General features: G+C 38.4%; 2 protein-coding genes across 12 annotated transcripts; one reads left to right on the top strand and one right to left on the bottom strand.

Annotated features, from left to right (window-relative positions):
- Positions 1-14: 14 nt before the first annotated feature.
- On the top strand, positions 15-25,495 carry LOC115755156 (serine/arginine-rich splicing factor SC35-like). Of its 11 annotated transcripts, XR_007198376.1 has the most exons (12): positions 81-112; positions 19,797-19,915; positions 20,037-20,115; positions 20,945-21,024; positions 21,114-21,180; positions 21,988-22,059; positions 23,443-23,646; positions 23,733-23,881; positions 23,918-23,967; positions 24,051-24,143; positions 24,467-24,914; positions 25,020-25,495. XR_007198376.1 is itself a non-coding variant. In XM_048278824.1 (9 exons), exons 1-9 carry the CDS (start codon positions 21-23, stop codon positions 24,073-24,075), a joined length of 1,023 nt encoding a protein of 340 aa, XP_048134781.1. In that variant the 5' UTR covers positions 18-20; the 3' UTR covers positions 24,076-24,450. The 11 variants fall into 11 exon arrangements, 2 of the variants coding, with proteins under 2 accessions (XP_048134781.1, XP_030550327.1); XR_007198372.1 differs by having other exon boundaries at positions 15-112; positions 23,443-23,881; XR_007198371.1 differs by having other exon boundaries at positions 16-112; positions 23,443-23,881; positions 24,051-24,176.
- LOC115755154 (protein LNK1) lies at positions 4,062-15,476 on the bottom strand. The gene is made up of 10 exons (XM_030694464.2): positions 15,270-15,476; positions 13,956-14,067; positions 11,250-11,809; positions 10,817-11,168; positions 9,629-9,781; positions 9,426-9,560; positions 9,067-9,324; positions 5,697-5,845; positions 4,602-4,737; positions 4,062-4,505 (listed from the first exon to the last, which is right to left on the bottom strand). Exons 2-10 carry the CDS (start codon positions 13,962-13,964, stop codon positions 4,416-4,418), a joined length of 1,842 nt encoding a protein of 613 aa, XP_030550324.1. The 5' UTR covers positions 13,965-14,067; positions 15,270-15,476; the 3' UTR covers positions 4,062-4,415.
- Positions 25,496-26,495: the final 1,000 nt, after the last annotated feature.

Here is a 26,495-nt window from a genome sequence, read left to right as displayed (position 1 = left end):
ACAACCCAAAAGCCCCTTCAATGCCCACCGATTCTTCTCTCGCGCATCAGGCGATTGTTCTCAGGAAGGAATCTCTCGCTCTCCCTCTCCTTCCCTCTCTCTCTCTCTCTCTCTCTCTCTCTCTCTCTGTGACTGAGAGCTTCGTGTTGGGAGAGAAAGAGAGATCTGATGGATCGATTGGGGTTTTTGTTCGATGAACTCGTCCGAAGCTGCGAAATCGAATGATTGAATTGAAGGGAGGATGGACGGAGACGGAAGAACTGGTCAACGAATTCGTCTTGGTGGATGCCTTGGCCTTGGTCAACCGTTCAACAGGAAACGTTTATTTTTATTGACCTAGGAAAAACACACTGGGGTTCAATAGAAAAGTTTGGATAAAATTCCAAATAAGAATTGGAAGTATCTTTATTCTTTTTTAATAAAAATCTGAACCGAATTTTATTTCAAATAAAATTTAAAGTGATCATATTAATCTCAAATAAAGGGTTGAAATGATCATGATAATTTCGAATAAGAGCATGACGTTGACTCCGTAAATATTCTCACTATTCAATGACATTTTCCATCAAAGAAACTTTTAATTCTAAATTATTTTTTTTCATTTTTTTTCTTTGCTCCGATGAGCGATGTTTCACTTGTGGCTTTCAAGGGCGGTCTCGCCCAAACGAGCGGGCACCGCCAATCGTCGGCAAAAAGAAAAGAAAAAAGGAAAAGAAAGTGAAAAAATCAAAATAAAAAAAAAACAAAAATACTCTTGACCAGCTTTAAGGTAAGCCCTTCTTTGAGATTAACATAGCGAATATGGTCAAGGTCCTTCTCAAGCTCTTCTTCGATAAATGAGGACAATTCTAACCCTTATTGGAAACAATAATGTACATTTTAGGCTCTTATTTGAGAAAATAATGACACTTCAAGTCCTCATTTGATACAATATCCACTTCAAACCTAATATTTCAAGCTCTTATTTAAAATTTTTCTAAGAAGTTACGATTTTTCACACCTACCGAGAGGTTCTTCTAAACTACAAAAATTGCTCCCACATTTGCACACACATCACAATTTTCAAAATTCTTAATGGTCGCTCCCAATTTTGCCCTTTCATTTCAAGTAGGGGCCTGCATGGCGACGATTTTGATCCGAAAAAGTGATTCCGATTAGAATTGATTTTTTCTAATTCAGTTCCTTAGACGAGTTTTAGAGAATCCGAACATTTTTAGTAACTAGACAAAATTTATGTACCTGGAAATAATTTTTCTTCTTAATTTTGGTTATTTGAGTCAAATAATTATGTAATTATTTTATGAAATTTTATCCTACATTTCGAATTAATTAAATATTAATTTATATTGATTCTTTCATGTAACATATTGCATATGATATTTCTTTTGTGCTATTCCATCTAACCTCCCGTGATAACGAGTCATTTTAAGCTTAAAATAAAAGAGATCATGTTAAGCTATGTGTGATTTCATATTAATTTAATTAGTTACCTTTTAATTCTCACTTATCCAAATAGATTTTAGGCTCTCGAGCGAGAACCGCCCATGTCAATTTGGGCGAGGGCTACCCTAATCGGTCTCGAACGAGGAGACCATGGATAGAACTGAGTCATGCAAAACTCACCAAAGTCGTGCGACGACGGCGGCGGTGGCGGAGCCGGCCGGTCCACCACCCGGTCATAGAAGCGGCGAACGAGGGAGTGAACTAAGACCTCATTTTGTTTTAGGTTGAGAGAAAGTGATGAGAAAACTTAAAGGAAAATGTGAAAGGAGAAGAATACCACAAAAGCGAAAAATTGTGTACAACGCTTACTTTAGTGATAAAAGTTTCGCTCGGATCACTTAAGTGCCGACTTCAATATGCTTAGCCGAAAATCCGACGTGATTTTTTTATTAATATATATAGCTGATGTGACTTGCCAGATGTCTAATCAGCAATAAAAAAAAAGATAAAATTTGGAAAAACATAACAAAAAATACAAAATTAATTAGATTAAAAATAAAAAAGCCAAAAATTCCAAAAAAAGAAAAAATTTTGGCTAAATGTTTTTTTCCAGAAATTTTAAAAAAATTAAAATTAGATGTAAGAATTTTCTAAATACTAATTTTTCTTAAAATACAAATTTTATGTAAATTACATTTAAAAATAGGCTTAAAATTTTACAAAAAAAGTTGGGAGGGGGGAGAACTAGGCGAAGGTAAATGTTTTTCAAAAAAATGTAGCTTTTTTAAATTTTAATTTTTTTCTATTTTTAATTTTTTTAATATCCCCTTTTAAATTTTTTCTTTTAATTTCTTAATTTTTTTTTAATATCCCCCTCTTTTTGAAAATTTTAAAATTTTTTAGAATTTTAGGTTTATTTTTAAATTTAATTTAAGAAAATCATAGTTAAAAAATATTTTTTTGCAATTTTTTAAAATCTAATTTTAATTTTTTAAAGTTGAGAAGTCCATGTAGACTTAATTTTTTTTAAAATAATGCCACTTTATATTAAAAATTTAATAATAAATGTCACATATTAATGTTGATCGGAATATCTTGCCGAAGGTACTTAAGTGATCGTTTTCTCGAATTTGGCACTTAAGTGTTCCGACGAAAATTTTTGGCACTAAAATGAGTGTTGTACAAAACTTTTGGTACTTTTGCAGTTCTTCTTCCGAAAAGTAAAAGATGTGGGACTTCATACTGTTTTGTGTTTTTGAAAAATGATTCTTTTTTCCATAATCAACATTTTTTAGTCTTGTTTTTGCTCTACAACTATTCCCGAGAACAAAATCATAATAACTTATATTACCAAATATGTTTCTCATCTTTTTTTGTTTTGGAAAACAGAACTAGAGAATCAAAATTGATGACATGCACGCCCTTACAACCTTTATGTTATTCACATGCTCGTTACGTTGCCCACAACTCCCTATGCTTTTGACATTGTACTTTCCAAGGTGGCAAATGAAAAAGGAAACATAATTTCTAGTCACGTATTTTTCAATGTTGTGTAGGGTCGAGTCATATGCGATATGGTCCTCGAGTGATCTTCAGTTGTGTAATAAACGGTTTGTATGTCAGTACAACATAACCAATTCATCAAAGCAGGACTATATGAAAATCTTCAATTTATGAAAAAATTATCATAACAATTTTAAACCTATTGAAATTTTTTCAATTCACTCATAAACATTTTTTTTCAATTTTGTCCTAAACCTTTTGCATTTGAACTAATTCAGTCCTTTTCGATCAACTTTGATCCGAAATCGCTTACTTAGTGTGACCGGTCCTGACGTGGCGCGACTCACACGTGACGCTTACGTGGATAAATTTTAATACTAATTTTATATTCTTTAATTTTAATTTTTCCTTCTTTCCCCTTTCTTCTTGTGAATAAATTTTTTTTCTAGTGCCTATCAAACTTACGAGTGGGTGACCAACCAGAGAAAAAAGAATGAGAAGAAAAAAACTAAAAAATTAGGAATATTAAAATATTATTAAGAATTGTCCACGTGCCACATCATCACCAACTGCACCATTTCAACAATTTTCGATCAAAATTGATCGAATGAACTGAATTGACGCAAATATAAAAGATTTAGGATTAAATTATAAAAAACAATTAACACAATTATAATAAATTTATAATCTTTTTGGTAATTTTTCCCCAATATAATAACTTCCAATTCGTTATGCAAAGCGAAATATACATACCATACTCCCCCGAACTGAACTATTTGCTCGCGGAAAATGTTTGGCTCTCCAACTCTTAGGAGCCGGAAAAGGATCCGAACGTCAAGCAGCGAAAAAAGCACCCTCTAAGTTGCTGTTAATTACAACTTGAGCCTTTTGAGTCTTACTTGGCGTAATTGCAGCTTTAGTGGTCGTACGCTGTCTCTGTTTGGCAATACTCAAGAAAAATTGGTCCAAGAGTATATATACATTAGACATCCCAAGACATTAGAACCTCCTATTCGTTACACTAAGAGCAGCTACAGTCCTAATGAATCCAGAAGCTCTCCGGCTAAATTGTATTCGGGTAGGTCTTCATACATGGACATACACGAAACATGACCGCAAGCAAGCGTGATAAGTGGCCCGCTATTCGCCCATCTTCATGGTAACGGCATTGACCGAGTTTGCGGCCACGATCCCATAAACCACAGAAAAGAATTTTGGGATGCACCTAAAGACCAAATTGTCAAATGGGAGAAAGAAGAAGCCTGAACCTCAGAAAGGTATGAGGGGAACCAACCTAGCTTTCTGTAATTACATCAGCGGAAGCAAGTAGCGACACGGCATAGACCCACGGAGAATGCAGTAAAATCCCGATTTGTCAGGTATTGTTTATACAGCGATCGTGTGGAAATTCACCCATAAATAGGTATGTGTTGTACAATGGCGAAAGCTTTCCATCATCAGCGTCAGTCCTAGGACGCCTTTTCCGCTTCAGCGACAGCTTCCTCTTGTCCAGCGTCTCTCTCATTCTTTACAGGTGGACTGGCGACAGACCTATGAATCTATTGATCAAGAAGGAACAGATGAGCACAATGGAAAAAATAAATGAAGATGAGGAAATGATTTGCCTGGAACATACGAAGCTAGTCAGAGCTCACCATGACAATGGACTTGGGAGAGGAAGCATCACTACCAGGCAATACAGACAGATCCGAGGGTCGGTGAAACAATAAATGCGCCACAGAACGATCTATTGGATTAGTGTCAGTTTCCATATCCAAAAATCCACTACACCTGAACCATAGATTTGTAGAAAATCAATAAACGCTTTTCAAAATAAGAGCCTAAGAAAGGTCTAACTTGTAACAGCAAGCTCCTCTGTGTAGCATAACATTAGGCTCAAATTACACCAAGTTAAGAAAATATGAAGACTCCTTCCTATTATGTAATTGATTTAAGTCTACCACACTAACCTAGCATCTAAGAAAAACGAATAACAAGAACAAAACCTTTGTGTTACTACAACACCTTTCTTAAAGTAAAATTAAGTGAAATCCATTGAATATTGTTGAAGAATGTGGGTTTCTATATTTCTACTGGCATGTCCTTCAATGCTTTATGTGCAGGATAAAACAAAGTAGCTGTGAACTGGTTTCCTTCTCCATCCAAACCAACCGGGGTAAACTTGTTTTCAACTACTTCAGATGAACTCCCAACCACATGTGATTCGCATGACTATAGCATGATGTTCTCAACCATATATCAAACAAGGAGCACCAATTATATGATCTATTTCACCTTAAAAGGAAAATTACAAGGTCTACTTAATTGTTCCGCTCTTTTGTTTTTGACAGGAGTGATACAGAGAACTTGGAACTTCTAGGATTCAACAATATTAGAAGAGAGATTTGACTTTATATAGGTGTTTTTAGCAACTTTTCACCCCCAACAAAGGTATATCAAACCTCCTAACATTTTGTGATATCGGATTTACTACAGAGATTGGGATTTTCCATTTAGTTGCATATTAGATCATCGTAAGAGATCATAAATTTCTAAATAGATTGCCCAAGTAGGATGAAGGACCAATTTACAGATGCAATTGCTTAATAACCAACCATATTGTTCTTGTCAAAGGATTGACTGAGGTTTGTATGGTGCCAAACAAGAATCAGTGTATAATCTATCTAAACAAGACTTACCAACAACCTGTTAAGGAAAACTCAAAAGGATGCAGCGATGCTTTTACTTACTTGTTTGTTTCTTCAGCAGTCATTACTCCACTATGAGCCCCATCGTTTTTGCTATCAATGACAGGAATCACACCATTATGCCTCTGTTCAGCACTCCTTGCTAAGCGGTACAGACTATCCCTTATGCAAAGCTTTGTCTTGATGTCCAACTAAGAGAGAAATAAGACAACAGTAAAAACTTGCACTACCATGAAAGCAGAGGGTGCAATGGAAAAAGTTTATTCAAAAAGACCCTAGGTCTATAAATCAAAGTGAAGGTTTAACAGCATAAATAATTACATATTGGAGACAATGGTCAAGACATGTACAAAGCAAAGGGTACAATATAACAAAGAGCAAATGAACTTACATGGACAACGATACTAATTAACCTTTATCCCCTAGGTTGGGTCGTCCATATGAATCTTTTCATGCCATTGGGCTAAATTATATGAAGCCCTCTGTAAGTTATAGGTGCTATATATCTTTCCTTACCGTCTGCTTTCATATTTTTTTGTGTCCTCCCCTTACCCCTCCTACCCAGATCTCCCTCGCCTGAACACATCTCTTCTATGGACCATCCGAAGGTGTATATCCAATGAAACAAAATCATCTCAAACGAGCCTCTTATCCATCCTCATCTGGCACCCTTTTTTTTTCCCCGGGTAAATTCATCTCTAGTACTGTCTTTTCTCGTGTGTCCGCAAAACATTCTGTTCTCAACTGGAACCACACGTACTTTCACGGCGTAAATTCATCTTCAGTACCGCCTTTTCTTGTCTGTCCACACATCCAACAAAACATTCTTATCAGCGCCATCTTCAATTCATGCATATCTTGGTATTTTAATTGTCCAGCATTCTATATCATAAAGCATCCCGGTCTTATAGCTGTCCTATAGGATTCTCCCTTGAGATTACATGGCATTTAACCTTCATGCAGAATACCAAACTCACATCTTACTTCATTCACCTATTAAATTTGCATAATTCTACCAAACTGAAGAGAACCTTTTTCCCAGACATAGCAAATGCAAAGAGTATCTCTCTTCCATTTTATGTTAACATGCCTTCAATAGGCAAGTAGTGGGGTAGATTGGAATTGCACCTGATGATCGTATCTTCATAAGAGTGGACCAACAACACATGAAAAGAAAATTGACACTCTATCAAATGAGAAATGAAAAATATGCAGTGCTCCGAACTCTATTAAGCAAAGTACCATAATTTCGGGTGCACTCTATTTAGCATACACCGGTTAAGAATAATAGCTCAAGACACAGGCAGGTTGACCAAAAATCCGAATTGTCTAGTCTAAGAAGGGCAAAGAATTGCACAGTGTAACAACTTGCACTGAATGAGCCGAGCTGACTGCCTAGGACCATCTTACTCTTCCTAAAGGCAACCCACTTGAAAGTTTCCGACAACAGGTTCTTTCCAGTAGCTCAAATCAGTTCTGTCTCTCATGAATCAAGAGAAGCACTTAAAATTGCTGCATTCTAATAATTGGCAATAACATTATTTTGATGGTTACATTGAATGATTTTTCCCAACCACAATTTATCTCCCTTGTGGACATTTGAACTCAAAACGGAGTTGGTGATAGGTACTTAAACCATAAAGCAGAAACCAAAATTCTTGTAAATGCAGCAGACACCCAACTTCATTTGAGAACTGAGATTCCCTGTTTCTCCTCATGTTTAGTGCTTGTTGGCATAACAGACAATGGTCATACATATTAGCCAACATAACACATCTATACACAGAACATACCTCTCACTAGAAGCACCAAATTAACAGTGAATCAACAGCTTCATCTTTATGTCAATCCAGGAAGCGCAGAAAAAAATTACTGCTGGTTCCATCAAGCATAAAGTGGACACTAAGTGAGAACAATTAATTTCTCTTCTATTCCATCTGACCAAACAAAAAAAAGTCAATCACGCCTGTTACCATCCTCATCACTGAAAGGAATGCCATTCTTCCATTACCACCATGCTATGAACCAGAATTGTTTATCTACAAGCCACCTGACCCCTTACAACCTTATTCCTTTCAGGAAAACAAAAAAAGACTTTTTTTTACACACAAAAGCATAAGGAATAAAAGAGGACCACTGATCCACCAAAATGGAAGCCAGCTAGGTGCATCACAAGTGTTCCTCAACTAACTCCTCCAATGGTTCTCCGTACTTAACATTGCTCCAACATCACCGGAAACATCCCATTTCCAGAGAAAGTGTTCAATCCAAAGATGTTTTTTCAGAGAAAAGAACATGTCAGACCATTGAGAAGGACCAAACAACCTAGAAGGATAGCTTTTCTCCTAATTTTGAAGAGCCAGCATTGAACTATATGCAATGATAGTAAACACTTCGCATTGCAGTGGCAATGGAATAATGAAAATACAACTTGTTTTACTATGATTACTCTCCTTTTCATTACTTTGTGTAGAAATGGCAACAAAAATTATGCTTCTCAATAGGGTTGGACACCCACAAGTTCAAAATGACTAGAATGATGCAGATCAGTAGACATTCTAGTGGCCATAACGTAAGAATGGCACTAGAAGCAGTCATCCCTCAGGAAGAAGGAAAAAGAAGAAACAGCAAACTATATGAAATGAACCAAAAGAGTAGAAACCTCAGACAAAGAAAAGATCCTATCTGTAAAAGTAGGGACAGTCTTTCAGTTGTGTGAATCAGTGTTAAATGCTCATTGTGCAGGAAGAAAATATCAAGTGATCTATCCTAAGGCAACAAGCAAAGAGTACCATAGATAAAGCCCATCAATGGATATTTTTAAGCTACACATAAACCAAAATGGAAGTCACATATCCATCCAACATATAGAAAATCAATTCTTTGAGATTCTCCATCCTCTGCACTTGGAGCTGCTGTATCAACTGACTGGAAGATTGTGATTACTTGTTTAACTCATAGTAAACTAGAAGAAACACGCAATAATAATCAAAGACCCCAAAAATAGAGAGTAGGAAAGCCTATCCCTTGTATCAAAGAAGGCCAGTCTACAAGTCAAAGAAACAGCGCTACAAGACAATAAATTGTGTATTGGGTAATGTACTAAAATAAAAACCCCAAGACATAATCCACTTTGACCCAAAAAAACACAATCCACTGGAAAGGCTCCCCCCATGTGGATCTAGTGGTTGTTCCGATTTCTAGCATTATTGAGTCAGCATGAAGCCACCAGACAATTTATTCTCCTTGGCAAGAAGATTCAAGATCAAATTGTATTCTGATTACGCTCTTTCATTATCGCCAGTTGTTCCCTATGTTCTGCCCACTTGCAACATACATTTCTTAGATGTTGTGTCTAAAGTAATCATTGGACCCAAGGAAGACTGAAGTTGAGACTAGTGGAGAATATTACCTGTTCCATGACTCGTTGAAGCTGACGAAAGCTGGCAGCTTCTAGTGACATTTCATCCAATGCAGAGCTCATGCAAGAGCTTTCCTGCATCAGGGAAGAGTCCATATCTGCTGGTACCCTGAGGTTGACTTCACCATTACTGCGACTTTCTATTCCATTTTCACTTGGATGCAGACATTTCAAAACAACATCTGGGTCACAGATTGATGCACTTGGACTTGTCACATCAGCGGGATTAAAGTTCGTAGCCAAAGAGACCTGCAAATTTGGCAGTCAGATGCTTTTCTCTCCTATCAATGTCATTATTGCCACTAATTAAGGCCCAAAATAAAAATGATTTGAAATTCAACGGACCGCACCTGATTAGACGAATAAGAAGATTCCTTTGGAGTAGGAGAGAGCTGGTCATCAGACTTTACACTAGATAAAGTTGAGCATCCTGAGATTTGGTTAACATGATGAAAGTAGCCCGAGTGCAAGTATTCGTTATGCATCTGCAGATGTATCAAAGAATTAGATCCTAATCTGGCAACAAATGATACAAAATATGACAAGAATAAACCTGGTTGGATGAGTCAGAAAAGGGAACTTCCACATGAGGAAATTGATCTAGGATGCTATGATGTCGGAAAGAACCACCATTTTCTAGGTATCTGTCTTTCCTTTTTAATTCTGATCGGTGTTGAAGATTTGACTGCTTTTTGTGCTTATTCATCTGTCATGAAACAGTCAGAATTCGAATAAGAACATTTTTGTAAAGACCAGCAATACCGCAAAAGCGCAAGAATGACAATTGTACAATGCCCAAATTCCAAGGAAACATTGTATTCAAATTTGCAAGCCAATGACAATCATAAAGGGCAAAGATATCTATTGAATGGACAAAAAGAAGTATTTCATGTGAAAAATTTCTTCACATAAAATGAGGTTGTTAACCACAAACTGCTCCACTAGAGTAGTATCTAATGCTTAGAAACAAACAAGGATTCACTCAAAAATAAACATTTGTTCTTCTTTGGCTCAATACTTAAAGAACACCTCAAGTTACTACAATTTCTGAATATCCTCTTATGTGTAGGTGTGTGCCACAGAAAAGAGGATGAGCAAAGTCATTATACATATCATTGATCGAAACCATGAATTAAAAAAAGAAAAGCCACACTGATAAAACCGGTTTCTGAGCATTTGAAATAAAGCAAGAATTTAGTAAAAAGGCCGACCAAAAATGGAGCATTTTAGTTGCACCGTTCGAATAAGAGATAGAAACTTGGGTGACAATGAATATTCTGGTGCTACTCGCCCCAAAAGTCGGAACCTGTGACAAGCTTATAAACCAATGGGAATGACAGAAGGAAGCTCCAAGAAGAATCCTAGAAAGGGTTTTAGTTCTTTGTAATATTAGACAATCATAGCCATTTCACTCATGCAAGAATCAAGTGAAACTGGAAAATTTGAAATATAAAACGTGCGTGCACACACAGAGTTCTGTCAAAAAAAGCAGCGGTGTGATGAAACATGGGCTATAAGTGAGGTCATGAGAAATTGCTGTCTCTTTCAAAGTTCAGTTCTTGTCATATTTTAGAAACCCTAAATCTGAAGTATCATTACAGCATCGCCATGCAGCTAGGTGCACCCTGAATTTCAACTGTAGTATAGTAACCATGGAACACATTCAAACATAATAATATGGAGTAACCTCACCAACAACAATCATATTGATAATAAGTACAAACCAGTAGAATTTTACAACCTCTTTTTCACTCATTGAGTCTTCCTTACTTTCTGATTGTGCACCTGATCCGTTCATAGACGATATGTGACCAAGAGCAGCAGTTTCACCAGAACCATTAACCTGCATGCTCATATTGTCACACAAGGTTGCACTTTTCTTCCTTGGATCATCGTGTGAAAGGAAATTGCCGTGTGGCAAAGAATTCCCGCAAGTTTCTGATGCTCTGTTAACTATTTTCGAATCCGAGCATGAAAATTCAAGCCCGGATTTTATGGCATCTTCAGATCCTTCAATAGCCTCAGAAGTTGAGAACCACCCCAAATCATCATCGTTACTCAGACTTCCAACTCCAAATGTGGAATCACAGCTCCTGGAAGAACTGATGTCAGGATAGATGCTCAAAAAGTAATTATAAACATCATGAGAAAGTACCACTAGCTTCAACGATTACCTGAATATTTTGTCAACATCTTCAAAATTCCCTATATCAGGCCATCCATAGTAAAGATCATTACTTTCTTTGTCTTCGTGATTGAAAAAGTTGAGATTATTCTCTGTTGGAGAAATATGGTTGAGAGAATAACTGTACATGCTATTGTCCACTGCTGCACATCTCTCATCAATAACATGACCATCAGCACAAAAAACACCATCGGCGTTGCTTTTGAAACAGTGTGAAGACATTCTTGAATCATCAGATGCCATGCTTCTAACTTCTTTTGAAGACAGGTTATCACATGAAGCAGGAAACATGCCATCAGGTGTGTGAGACCATGCATCCTTTTCCAGCATTTTCTCCTTCTTAATCAGAGTCTCTGAATTCGATTCTTCCTTTCCCAAAACAACAGAGTTAGTCCCACCGTCAGCATTACTTGTGACCCCAGTTAATTGAAGACGAAGTTTCTTGCGGCTATCATTCTGAACTAGGCACTGATCCTCGGCTTCATCAGCAGGATGGGGAACTATATGGTCATCATTCTCACCAAATTCATCCCACACATTGTCTTGAAGCTGTATTCATGATAATAATTAGCCAAGACCAAATCCAGTTGGCGGAAAATTCATACTGGACAGACAAAATTAGAGAAAGTCGTGGATGTTCAAGCTAAAATAGATAGATTTCCCCTTTTACGTCATACTATCACGGCCAGGTCAGAGCTCCCTGAGGACAAAGTTCATATGGCAGTGAAAGAGTTCTGTACCAGCATGGTGCCCCAAGACAGGGCAGTCTCTCTTTCCTTCTTCTAGCATAGTTAGAAAGAACAAAACAATTTTGTCCTTTTTTCTTCCTCAATTTTCTTTCCAGTGTGTGAAATATTTTGATCACCATTGATCTGAAAAGGTTAAGGCCAGACTTAAGGAATCATGCATATTGCTTACGATGGAGAGCACAGGCTAAAATACCAAGTGCAAAATTTTAGATTACAGGACTGTTGCTAGATAACTCCAAATTGCCTTTATTGAGGAGAAAAAGACATCCGTGAATCTCATCACTCTCAAGAAAACTTCAATCCAATTCTCTCTCGATATGTTCCTCAAACCCGATTCGGACAGATTCTTCCCCCAACTAACGAAGAGATCTTGGCGGAATTGCCACATATGAATTGAGCACAATTTTGCAAAGAATAGCCCGCTTGTTTATTGAGAAGAGATGGGGAAAATGCTCAATACCATTTGATTGAATAGTTATTGAGAAGAGATGGGAAATATGCTCAATATCATTTGATTGAATAGTTGACCTAGAAGAGAAGATCAAGCATCATGCATAAACTGAACATAAAAACAGTACATGACTCGAACTATGACCTTGATCTTAAGATGGATATGCCGGAAAAGAAAAATTTGGTCCTTCTCTTAAAATATTTGCTTTAAGCATCCTTATTTTCTATTGGTATTACTACGGGAACAATTAGGGAGATCTCTATCTTTTAACCAGTCTTCATCCTTAACTGGAGGTCCTGATTATCATGCTTCAGAAATAAGGCGACAACAGTATATTGATTCTGCGACATCCTGATGGCTCAGAAGAGAAGTTGCATGATCTTTTGTTCTCTCAGCACTGTTTTTACAAAGAGTGTCCACAATGTTAGATTTTCAACTAATGTACTCAAATGAGTTTCATAGTAAATGGCTTGTGTTTTTCATGTGCAACTGTGTATTAGGTGGGGTATTCAGTGAATCCTTTAACATGACTAGGGCTTGTGCTGCTTTCTTTTGGATATCAAAATTTTTCGATCATCCACACAAAAGAGGACAATGCAATACAAAATCGCATGTGTTTCTGATAACAAACGTAACCTCAACTCAAGTGGCTTATTCCAAACAAAAAAAAAAAAAAAGGAAAAAAAGGGAGAGGGAGGGAGGGAGAGAGAGAGAGCCTCAAGCAGAATGACTCATAAAACTGGTTAGACAAATTGATATTTAGGAATTCAACATGAAATAGAAAGGACAACATCTTTAACTACATAGGATAATTAGAAGAAGAATGTCAAACTATGACCAACAATAATGTACTGCAAAAGTATGCGACAAAATCGCATAATAGTCATGGCATGCAGTGCTAGCTTTATTGCAACATTTATAATTGGCTGAATATATAGCTTCAAACTTCCTAAGCTCCCATATTCGAGTGGCAAAATGGAATAAGATGCCTAGAAGCCCTTTTAAGTGCAGTAATGCTGAGACTCGTCTAAATAAGAGTGCATTGGAACAGGCAGGCCAATGAGGAAAGACACTTGCAAGTATTTGCTAGAATCGATTACTTCAAAGTGGCGGTTCTTTCTTTACTCTATAGTACTACTACAATCTATCTAACATGACTACACTCTCGTCTGGACTGAAATTTTTTTTGGAAATCTCATCGATCATAATGAGGCCAAAATCAAATTCATAAATGCTAAATTGGTTGAAAATTTGAGTAACAGCTATGTTACATGAGGCTAGAGTTGGCTTCTTTAACTTCGTGGTCACATTTGGAACATCTGTGCATAAGCTTGTCGTCACCAAACTCACCACTGGCCATAAATATCAAGAGACGGAGATAATTTGCAGCTCATGCAGGATAACGAACTCCCATTGACCTCATCATGGTTCGTGTGTCAAATGCAAAAATAATACATAAATCAGGAAAGTCCAACTAAAGATACAAAATTCCCACCTCATACATGCACAAGTCTCACATTCCTTTGAGATCTTTTACCCGCCCCCGAATACACATATAGCTGGATGATCCAATTTCATATTTTTTTGGCCGACCCACACGCACTTTTCTGCAAACAAAATTGACCATTCAAAATGGTGTAGAAAGGCGCTTCAAAGAAATGGTGCGGGCAGATATATCAAGGCAGGATTTTAGTTCAACTACCCAGCTAAATTACTATCAGATAAATAATTGTCACACAAGCATACCAGTTGAAATCCATTGCAGCACTACTCAGAAAATCACAACTTTCCTGGGTTCCTAGCAGATAACAATTGTTTGATTTGCCTAATCATTATTAGAGCTACCAATGACAAGCAACCGTAAGTCAAAAAATAAAGATTTGCATCGGTGTTTATCAGTGTATTAAAGATAAAGGAGACAGCGCATGAAGAATCCCATCTTCAAGCTCTGCACACGTTATAAGAACTGGCAGAAGATGAATCTCAAATGAAGAAGTAAGGGTAATGCCTTTCAGTTAGTTTCCGAAGTATCATAATTGTATTGGCAAGATTTAGTACGATCAATAAACAGGAAATATGCAGAAAAAACTCACTAAACTTAAATTATAATTTCAATATACAACAAAAAATCACATTCAATCAAGTTGGGCTCTGTTAAAGCAGAAGAACTCCACTTAACAACTCCAGTTAGTCGCATTAGATAAAAGTTGAGCATATCTTCACTCAATCGCCAAAGCAAATTGCAGCAACACCGTCACTCCAAAAAACTCAAGCATAACGTCACATTGAGAAGGTTCAGTCTTCATTTGTCAACATCTTCCAGCTCCACTCCACCATCAAAGAAATTCTTCTGAGTAGAACTAACAGCTTGGTTTTACTATCATAAACTTATTCAAATTTCAATACAAAAATCAATACGTCCACTGCACCTAACCCCTCATAATTCTTCCCTGAAAAACCATAGCTTTTTTCTACTTTGCACACAAAACAGGACCAAAATCAGCGAGTACAAATAGCAACCAAACAACGAAGCCCATCAATTAAATCATGTAAGACTAGCTTTTACCACTTCTAATTCTATCTATACTCCCCCCAATCCTGCTTCCACCGATTTTTTCAGCAAAATTGAGAACTTTCCTATCCTCAACTTCCACCAAACTGTAAAACTGGAACAAACACAAGCGAACAGAGCTTGGAGCGTGAACTACTTCAGCTCAAAAATCTCCTCTCCTTCTTCTTTTCCTTACAATCCCTCGAAACTTCAAATCCCAAGACCTCATCAAACACAGATCTGATATCCAAAACTCACCTCAAAACTCCAATCCCTTCGACGAAATGAACGATCCAACACCACCGAGCCGGTGAATATCCCCCGAAACGAAGCTCGATTCAGCACGAGAAACCCTAACTTCGAGCTCGACGATGGTTAAATTGATCTTCTGGGAGGTTCCGGAGCGCTCTCTCTCTCTCTCTGCTTGCGAACCACAGCACTCAACGAGTAGTGCCAATAAAGAAGTGTTTTTTTTTTTTTCAACTTTAGTTTCGTCAAATAAAGGGAGTCACGGAGGGAGCGCCACGTGGCCACGAGCTCGAAGCGAAGGCCGGGTGTTCGATGCGATATCAGAATTCGTGGACGAGAGCGCGTTGGGAGATCCGATCAGTTTAGGCCGCCTGGTTGGTCCACGTGGCTGCCAGCGCTGTGATGCCGACACGTGTACGGCTAGCACGTGCTCGTCGGGACTTGGATTCGTTTTCTTTAACTGGGGTGGGGGGACCCACGTGGTTCTGCGCTGCTAATCCGTCGTCGTATCGAACGTGCTCTGTGGTTTTTTGGCTTTTTTTTTAATAGAATCTGTCTTAAATTTAAAGACAACAAGTAATTTCATCTACGTAGTATTTCAAATAAATGAAAATATCGTTTGAAGACACGTGTCGACCCACGGTAAATCTGCATTCCACCGTAGGAATGAGTTAAAAATGAGCCCTCGTAATCGTAATTCATCTTCACATGTTGTAATTGGGTTTTATAATCGCATCAAATCGTGTTAAACTTGAATTTAGAAAAAGTTCTACTTATACTAATATTGAATTAAATGAAATTACCGTTATATTTTACCCTCTTTTTGTCACATATGTAATAGTTCGAATTTTTTTGCGATGCTAACTCAATTTGATGGAAACTAACGAATGTTAAATTTATTACAAATATACCAGTTTGAGGTAAATTTGTCACGGATATCTTGGTTTGAAAATTTTTATAATAAAAAAATTAGTTTGGGATAAATTTATCACATGTGTACCGGTTTGAAATTTTATATGGTAAAATAAATAATTTAGAATAAAATTGTCATAAGTTTATCGGTTTGAGGTATTTAGTAGTATTATCCTTTCTTTTTATAGGAGCATTTGTTTGGAGTGTTTTTTTTTTTTTTTGTGTCAAAGGAGTGCCCTTTATATATATTTATATATATATATTTTTTTTTTTTTTTTTGCAGCGGACGTAGTTTGACCTTTTTTTTTAAACATCTGAAATATTCATTATATATATATATATATATATATATAGTTTTTGCACGCGCACGTGTTGACAAGTCGATTTGCGAATAATAATAGTTTATCGAATATTGTCTTTTACAATTGTTGGCGAAAAGTGAAAGTTACTTTTTATTTGATAAGTCTGGACAAACAACCCTTCCCGGTTTTCACACTTTGACCTCTCTTTCAACGCGAAAAAGTTGAAGCTTTTCACAGAATTTTGACATGCAAAATCGCGTAGAATTCTTTCGATGATTTTTAAAATTTAGATAGTGTCTTTAGGTTGCGTTTGGAATGGTTTTTATCCAAGACTTTTCATTTTTATGAAAAAGGATATTTTACTTAACACGTTTTCATGAAAAAAGCAAAGAGTGTTTTTTTAAAGACCTTGAAAGTGCTTGAAGCAGTTTCTAGAAGGGAAGCACTTTTCCCGCTCGGACTTTGGTTAAAACACTCCCCAGCACGTTGTTTTAACTCGGGGTGAGCGGTTCCCGGTCCGGTCCGGTTCCCATAAAAAATCGGGAACCGAACCGGTGGTCCCGGTTCCCACTTTTTGGAACCGTGGATCGGACCGGACCGGACCGTCGGTCCGATCTGGTTCCCGGGCAGTTCTAAGAGTTTCCGGTCCGCGATTCCGAAAAGTGGATGCACACTTTGATAGAAGATGCGATCAAGCTCGAGGTTGAGGAAATAAGGGTCGGTGTAGCACGACCTCGGCGGAGTCAAGGCCTCTTCAATTGACTGCTCTGGATTGAACTCTAAATGACCTAAACCTAAACAATAAGTAAACGTTAGGTTTATTTTAAAAAAATATATTTAAAAAAAAGGACCGGTCCGATCTTGGGCCTTGGAACCGGGAACTGGACCGCCCGATCATCGGTTCCAATTTTAGGAACCGGGAACCCGACCATCGGTCCCGGTCTAGGCAGTCTTTTTTGCTCACCCCTAGTTTTAACAATATTAACCTTTGTGGGTCTCGCTTTTTTTAAACACTCTTCATTTGCTTTTCTTCTTTCTCTTTTGGGTTAATGCCATGAAAAATCCCAAACCGACACATCTCCGACAAATTTATCCTAGACTAATTTTTTTACCACAAAAAACCTCAAGTTGGCACACCCGTGACAAATTTTCCCAAGAACAATCTTTTGACCACAAAAATTACAAATTGATATACCCGTAACAAATTACTCGGAACCGGTACACATGTAATAAATTTACCCTCCGTTAGTTTCCGTAAAATTGAGTTAATATCATAAAACTCCAAATTGGTGCACCCGTGACAAACGAAGAGTGAAAATCCCAAACTTGTAAACATGTTAACTACCACGTGTCATTCAATTCAGCAATTTGACGGTTAAATTTAATGAAAATTAATGGAAGGGAAATTTGCCACATCTGTATTAGTTTGAGATAAATTTATCACATATGCACTAGTTTGTAATTTTTTGTGGTCAAACAATTAATTTGTGGTAAATTTATCATCGGTGTATCGGTTTGGAATTTTTTTATGGTCAGAAAATTAGTTTTGGATAAATTTATTACGGGTATATTAATTTGAAATTTTTCATGGATCACCCTTTTTTTTTATGTCACTTTCCTTCTTATTATTTATTTCTATGTTCTCTCTTTCTAAAACACTCGTCTCATGCTAATATTAGGCAACTTTTTGACACTAATGTTCGTCAGATTCGACAAAAGGAAGAAAAATGTCCATCATCGGCACAGAAGAAAAGTTTGTCAACAACTACATAGTTGAAGCCTAGATCTGCAGAAACCTATTACTTACCCAACTAGTCCTCTTCCATATCTACTTCTTCAATTCAAAACTATTGCAATTGAAAAAACCCATCTCATATCTCTTCACTCATCACCCTCATCCCATCTCTTTCACTCCTTGTTATTCGTTTTCCCATTTTGCATCAAGCACGTCAATTGATCGATCACGAAGACAAGAAGAACCCCCATTGAAGATTCAAATCCAAGAGCTGAACCGCTTGTCCAAATCCTCATCAAGCGTATTAGCAATGTCTACTTCTTCATCTTCGTCTTCGTCTTCTTGATCATAATCGTCACTATCATCATCGATTCGCCATCACCTAGTCGTCTCTAGATTTATGACCAAAATTTGCCCTTACTCTCACCGAGTTGTTTACGCAAACCAAGAATGCCACCTTCAAGGACAACAATCCTCAAGACCGACGAGGATCTGGCCCTCCTCGCACTCACGATCTCTCTTTCTTCCGTTCATTGAGTTGCCATCACAAGCAATTGAGAGGGCTGAAGAGGTGATTGCGAACTCAACCCTCCTATCTGAGCCCTCGGGCAATGAGGATGCTCCATTATCCGTCAATTGTTCAAATTTTCGTGCTCTGATTGCCGTTAAGAAGTTCAATGCAATATAACCTTTAGGTCAATTGGGTTCTTGCCTCTTGGGTATCAAGCTCTGTTACAGATTCAAAAGCCAATGAGCTCGACATGGCATAGACAACAAGTAATAGAGATAGACCACGAATGAGAGTGTTCCTTTTTTTTTTTTTTTTTATATTTACAAAACTACTACGACTCGAACCATGGTCAGATTAAGAGGGATAGAGAGAAGTAAAAAAGAAAGGAGGAAAATGGGACTCACGAAAAAAGACAGAAAGAAAAAAACGTGATACCATAATCAAATAAAAAGGACGTTTAAAAAAAGGTGGGATCCACAAGGATCAATATCGTTAAAATACTTTACTTGAGAGCGTGTTTAGTTATGGTGGAAGTGAAAAAAGTGCGACCCTTTTTAAAATACAAGAAAAGAGAACAAATTAGAGCTCAATCGATGGAGGAGACTTGAGGCGGTGAGCATCAATGTATGTCCAATCTTAGGTGAGATGACCCTGAACTTGCGGGGTTATCTCAAAGCAATGGGCCGTCGAGGTTGCGCACCCTCGAGCGGGGCAGCGCCAGCGCCAGCGCCAATGTCATGCCATGCCACCCCAATCGACGAGCGTCGAGATTCATGACGCAAGGCGATGGGCATTGCGACGCCGGTCGGATCTGAACTTGCCTTGAAGCCCCCTCGTGCTACTTGTCAAACCTACACTGGAAACTGGAAAGCGAGTTTCGAGGGTAAAACTGAAATTTGGGCAGCTTACAGAGGGCAAAGTTGGAAAAGGATTTCACTGGAGTATTAGGAATCACGTGCGCATCACGAGAGGGAACAGATATTTCTTCAAGAGGCTTCCATCCATCGTCTCCGCTCCTTATTTCCCCCACCACAGCCACCCAAGCCCTAGTCATCGGCGATACCTCATCCTCCTCACTCTCTCTCTCTGCGAGCCGAAGCTCGGAAGCGGAAGACGGCAATGTCCCACTTCGGGAGATCAGGTCCGCCGGACATCACCGACACCTACTCCCTCCTCGTCCTCAACATCACCTTCCGTACGTCGCTCCTCGCCTCGACTCCCGGCATCTGACGTCGTAGGCTTTTGTTGCTATGCTCGTTGGTTTTTTTTAACTGAATCCGTGAGTGTTTTTCGTTGCTTGTTGTGGCTTGGTGTAGGTACGACCGCTGATGATCTGTTTCCGCTCTTCGACAAGTACGGGAAGGTCGTCGACATCTTCATCCCTAGGGATCGCAGGTTCCTTCTCTTTCCCTTCCATGGGTTTTTGCGCTTTTCTTTGGTTCGGCCGTATGCCCTTTTTCGCTGCGTTGTGAGCAGTTCCTTCGAATTGTATCGGTATGGGGGAATTTGATTGAACTGACCCTGTAAGTTTGGTAGGGAAGTGGTGAGAGAAGAGGGCCCAGTTAGAAATCAACAAGAAGGGGTTTCACGTGAACTATTTCAGGAGAAGTAACGATATTGCCGCCTTTGTTACTGGATTTCCATCACAGAATTGAGTAGCGTAGGAGGGATGCGTGAATGCTACCTCAGCTTTTACTAGTGGCATTTCTTCAGTCAGCAGCAGCAAACTTTATTCAACTGTCTTAATAATCGCATGTGCACTGGAGCTGCTAAGAGAGCTTTGGCTTGCGTGTGCTGTGCTCATGGGTGTTCCGTGTTCTTGCAACTATGCCTCTGTGTTTGTGTGTTTCTACCTTACTTCCATTCTTTCGAGGAAGGTGAAATTTGTGGTGAATTTGTTCTGCTGTTAAAGGCACTAGCTTGATGAGTTTCGCATTTACTCTGTGGTGAACTTGTTCTGCTTTTAAAGGCCTTATCGTAACAAGTTTTGTATTTGCTGCATCAGATTGACGAAGAGTACTAACTTGTAGTTTTGATAGAGCATTCTGGTCCAAATTGAATGACTTTTGTCTTTTGTGCTTGCATTTTATATTCTTTTTTATGTTACATTATATAATACATAAAATTGTGTAGAAATTAAAGACAAGACTATGCATTTGATGAGTATTGCACTGTTTTATCATTGATAGACCACTGATTCTTTAATACCTGGCAATGCGATTAGGACGGGTGAGTCACGAGGTTTTGCATTCGTTCGCTACAAGTATGCTGATGAGGCTCAGAAGGCTGTGGAAAAGCTTGACGGTATGTCTTTCTTTCTGCATATGGACGTGTCAATTGGAGCATGTCTATGTTATCCATATTAGTGTCCTGCTTTACTTATCTGTTTGCAGGAAGAGTTGTTGATGGCCGAGAAATCACAGTGCAGTTTGCGAAATATGGGCCTAATGCTGAGAGGATGTAAGTGCTGATTCTTTGATCAATCCGGTTTTCAGATACTCTAGTATAGCTTTATTTACATTTTTTCCTTGTAAGCTGGGTTTGTAAATGCTGAAAGGACGTAATTCTGATTCATTGGTCAATCCAGTTGGGAGTTTACTCTGACATAGCATTGTGCTTTGGCTTTTCTGATAAATAGGAGATATAATTTATACAACTACTTTAGAAGTTGAATGACCAGCTTTTTTGTTTGGAAGAGAAGTACCTGCCTGGAATAATTGGACATGTTAATGCCTGAATTGGAGTTGATCGGAATATTATTTTTTGAGCTGTCTTTGATAGGATGCTTCTGTTGTTTTAACATGGCATTTCGAGGATAGGTAGGAGGATCTTTAGCTAGGTTTGAGAAGTTGCCGTCTCTCCATGTTTGGGCATACTCAACTTGGGATTGTGAGTTTTTAAACAAACTGCCTGCATCTTTGTTGTGGGGTCATTTTTAAAAAAAAATTAGCTAAACAGGGTTACTTCAAATGAGTAAAGTCTCCTGCACTGCACAATCCATGTGTGCTGGTCGTACTTAATGTGGTAGAACTATACTGAAACAAAAATAAGACCCTTACAGACTGATGATTAAGTATGAAGGCAAAAGGATGCATGGTCAGATGTGGATGTACTTGCATGGAAATGTTATAACATGGCAGATATTTATGCTAATGAAAGAAAACCATCTACTGGTTACAGCTATCTATGGGCATCTAAACACTTGGAGAGCTGATATTATTCTGTTTTGGCTGTTCACTGATGGTGCATTTTTATTTCCTTTTGCAGTCATAAAGGGCGGATAAGTGAAAACCTTCCAAGATCAAGGATCAGATCAAGAAGTCGCAGCCCTCGGAGGAGGTAATTTTCATGTCAGATCAAAATTTTGGTTACTTTCGGCGATGGTTTTCTTTAACACGTTTTACGATTGTTGGAGATCTTAAAAATTAGAAATTTAGGGAATATCTGGATTGTTCACTTGTTGTTTTTTGCTTCTAAATCTTGTGGCACCCAGTGTTTGATATTTTCCCATTCAAAACACTAAAACTCATGTATGTAACCATCGATATCTAGATTAACACATTATTTTTACATAAATTTTGTAAATTTGGTTTATTTTTGATCTCGTGATGAAAAAGCAGAATAATACATTCTGCATATACTTGATTATCCTCAAACAAACGAGCCTCTACAAGTTCTATTTTATTCATTCTGCAGTTTTTGAATTTTCATTAATGCTATTGTTTATTTGTACTCGGTGGAGGTAGCTCTTGGTACTCTTCAAACCATAATTATGCATTGTGTTTCCCTGGTTAGTGCTATTTTTACTGGCAAGTGGTATGAAATAGAATGTTTTCCTTCATGCGCCTCTTGTTTTTTTATTGAAAGTGTCATCTTCTCACCAGGTTTTTTCTTTCTCAGTTAGTACGCATGTATTGAAGTGGGTTGTTTACAGCTTCTGATGTATTGTAGAATATGACTAAGAAATTTGGGTTCATGATGTTCTGTATGATATCTGAAATGTTTAGTGCTGTCCTTTGCTTCAGAAGCATGGCTGGATTTGCCCAAACAAAAACAAGACATTTTCTTTCTCTGGTTTAAAAATCAGAAGAGAAATTTTGAAACGGAAAGGTTGCATATAATGTCAATATTTGTAACTTTTGAAAGTTGGCAAGCGTTCTGCATTTGATAAAAGTCAGATTGTGTCATCCGCAACATCTAAGAAATCCAAAAAGTACTTTATAGGAAGCTTTACCAAACTGTCGAAAGTATCAAAATTCACTTGTCTTTGGGTTTCCAGTCTTGCTCCACCTAATAGCCTAAGGGCCTATCTTGATTTTTTTTTACTTTGTGAAGTCTCATTCAAGTGCAAGAAGTTATTTTTATTTTTATTTTGCCTGTGAAAAAAAGTTGGCCTCTCTCTAAAATTGGTGAAAAGAACGTCAATGAAGTCCTAAGGTAGGTTGGGTTTTGACTATAGATTAGATAAATATATTGCAACTCATGTATCTAATCTGCGCAGTCCTAATTCCATCATCATAATTATGCGTCGTGTATTTCTCTTCAGGATTTTGTCGGCCCCATTCTCTTTGTTTTCTTTAAATTAACATATATAAGCGGCTTTCTGACCGCATTTGTTTTGGTCATAGTGTTTAAGCAACAATTGATGCTATAAGCTTTTGTAATTTGTTTGTCTTATACAAAATTTTTCATCTCCATTAATTACATGTTAACATCTACCAGGTATCGAGATGACTACAGGGACAGGGATAGGAGGAGAAGTCGCAGCAGAAGTAAGGATAGGTATGATCGTGATAGGCATCGTGGGAGGGACAGAGATGATCGTCGGCGGAGCAGAAGCCGTAGTGCAAGTCCTGATTACTACAAAAGTCGGGGTAGAGGCCGCTATGATGATGAGCGCAGGAGCCGGAGTCGCTCAATGGATAGGTTCTGTCATGATGATCTTCTTCGTGCTTTGCACAGTTTGATCTGCCGTTTTACTGATTTTTCTTTGTTTCTGTTTCCTCTCATAGTGCTTCCCCTCGGCGCAGTCCACCTCCTCGCCACAGTGCCAGCCCTGGAAGGAGTCCTTCTCCACGCAGGTCTCTCTCTCCTCGGGGTGAAAGCCCTGATAGACGCAGTCATGATGGACGATCTCCGGTTCGAAGTGTTTCACCCCGAGGTCGGCGATCTCCGGTTCGAAGTGTTTCGCCCCGAGGTCGACGATCTGATTCTCGAAGTCTGTCACCTAGGAATTCAGACGCTGACGTGAGTTATTGTTTGATTACGGCTTATTGTTGAGTGGGAGGCCCCATACTTGGATGCTGACATTTGCTTTTCTGCTGTGGCAGGAATAAGTGTTCTGGAAAGCGTTGAGCAGATGGGGAATGCCTGGCTCTTTAAAAATCTCTTTTCTGCGGCTCCAACTGTTGAACCTTGATATGGTCGTTGTTATCGGAACTTAAGTGCTGCTTTTGGTAGAACTGGATCTTTTAGGTGTTTTAAATACCTTCTGAACTTTCATGCATTCTAGAGTTAGACAGCCAGATGGTACTTATGAACAGTATGGTGTCCTAGTTTTGCTTGAATCTCTCTGTGTCTGTGTCTGTCTTTCTCTCTCCCTCACATGCCCTTTGCTATGTTTCTCTTAGATCCCTTAGTGTCTGTCCCCATTGGTTTCTATCCCTTGCTTTGGCTAAGAATCGATGGTTGTTTGCAGTTTGTTTTATGAGTCTTTATTCACTGTGTCCATTTACACGTTTTATAGTTATGCTGGGGAAGCTGAGTGATGGGCGTGATTTGTTGATACTGTTGCTGTTGATTCACATAATTGATCGTTGGTGGATGATCGAGATTTTGGTGATGGTTGCATCAAATTGGCTGATATAGCAGTAAATAAGAGGGCAGGACAATAGCTAATGTTGGCTAGATGTTCCCATATGGTAAGGTCTATCGCCATTAATCTTCATTTTTAGGAAATTTAATGTCCTTGCAGATGCTGATTCTCGACTTGATTGTTGCGATGGTTGATGCTGATTCCGTTCGTAATGAATGAACCTGTGAGTTTGCTGTGATGGTCTGAGGTGGCCAACGAGTGAAAATGCTTGATCTGTGGCAGTTGCTGAATCTGGGCTTTGTCGATTCATTAATCTCGTTGCCGATGCTTAGTAAGAATGGCTTTTGCTGATCTCTTTCCAGCCACACTGTAGGAAATGGTAACATCTTTATAGTTGGTTATGCTGTCCGGGATTTTTCTTTCCCTTCACTAAACCACCTTTAATTCAGCTTGGAGGGATTGTAACTTCTGTTGCTTAATGTAGTGAGGTGTAGACTGGTTCGGTGATTGTAGCAGTTGAAGTGGTAGCTGCTTTGTTAATGGTTATACGTGTTCGTGCATAACTTTCGGGCCTTAAGATAAAAACAACCGTAGCGGGCTGTTGCTGCCCTTGCTGGGATCGGGTCAGAAGCAGCAGCTATTATTGAGGATGATCGCTTCGTAGCTGGTCTTGATGGCTTGTGGTCAATCAATTATGAAGTGATTTTGTTGAGCGCTGACAAGTATGTTTTGTCTGCAACAGAGAGGTTTATCTTATGGTTAATGATATCGCAAATTTCACATTAACATAACTGGCAGTTTTTTTTTGGCAAACTAATCAACTGTTTTTTTTGTTTCATGAGTTAGTCGTTGTATACAAGGGGAGCATATAAAACTTATGACGTGCTTTTCTATAACTTATTCCACAGGTGCGCTTGTAAAGCTGTTGATAATGCATAATGACAAAAATTTGTTTCTTTTATATTTTTAGGCCTCTTTTGTTCTCGATGTTGCCCATACTGATGTCTGACCGCTTCCAAATATTTGTTATATTCCAACCGTTGACATGCCCGAACTGCTTTTTTCGGGCTGGCTGTGCATGCTAAGGTTTGCTTGTTTGTACTGTTGTGCAAAATTGAATTGGTAGGATACTCAGGCTTTAGGGAAGTGGCTTCATGCCCGTCGTAGCGACCTGTGGAGTGAGATTGCAGATAGAAATCGAGCTGATTCACTTCGAGTTGCAGAAGTTAGCATTTGCCATGTTTTTCCTGGTGATTATAGTCGCAACTTTATTTACTAATTAATTCCAACTGTATTCGAATAATCGGGTGAATGATACATACAAAATGTGATATTAGGTAGGTTGTGTAAGTGCATTTGATTTTTCCATTTCCGTTTCCTAACCTAAGCATCAGTGGGGGTTTGACTATTTACTGGTTGGGAATGTCTCGATGTAAGATGTGAGAGCTGAAGATGATGTCGGTTAGCCTTCCTTGGGACCATAAAAAGATTGAGAAACAGAGATTGCTTCGAGGGGAAATTAAGCGGAAGTCCATACTAGATGTTGCCATGTCATCAGTCAGCCATTTGGCTTTTGATTTTAGGTTTCTAGTGGGGTATGTCGTTTTAAGTTTTAAAACATTTGTAGAATCGATGTTTTCAATGACCTTTTGAATAGGCCTTAGATTTAAGAAACTTTTGGGCAAATACTACAAAGGATAGCTGCAAATTTTCACGACCGCATCCTCTTAATCAATGCTATGTGCATATCCAGTTTCGATTTGCGGCAAGCTTTAGGTAATCGTGAAAAGAATTTGATCGTCGGACCCCTCGAGTTAGCATCTTTAATTAAAACGTCATCGCTAGTTGATGCGGGCGTGCGATTGCTAGGTAGTCAGTTATCCATGAGTTGGCGATCTGGCATGCTGCGTGGCTCCAATTAGGAGGCAGCTCGAGTTTGAAACTAGGGAGAAGAAGAGGG

The sequence above is a fragment of the Rhodamnia argentea genome, chromosome 5, assembly GCF_020921035.1.
Source record: "Rhodamnia argentea isolate NSW1041297 chromosome 5, ASM2092103v1, whole genome shotgun sequence".
Taxonomy (NCBI): Eukaryota; Viridiplantae; Streptophyta; class Magnoliopsida; order Myrtales; family Myrtaceae; genus Rhodamnia; species Rhodamnia argentea.
The sequence above is the reverse complement of the archived record's forward strand: the minus strand, read 5'-3'. Positions and strand labels throughout refer to the sequence as shown.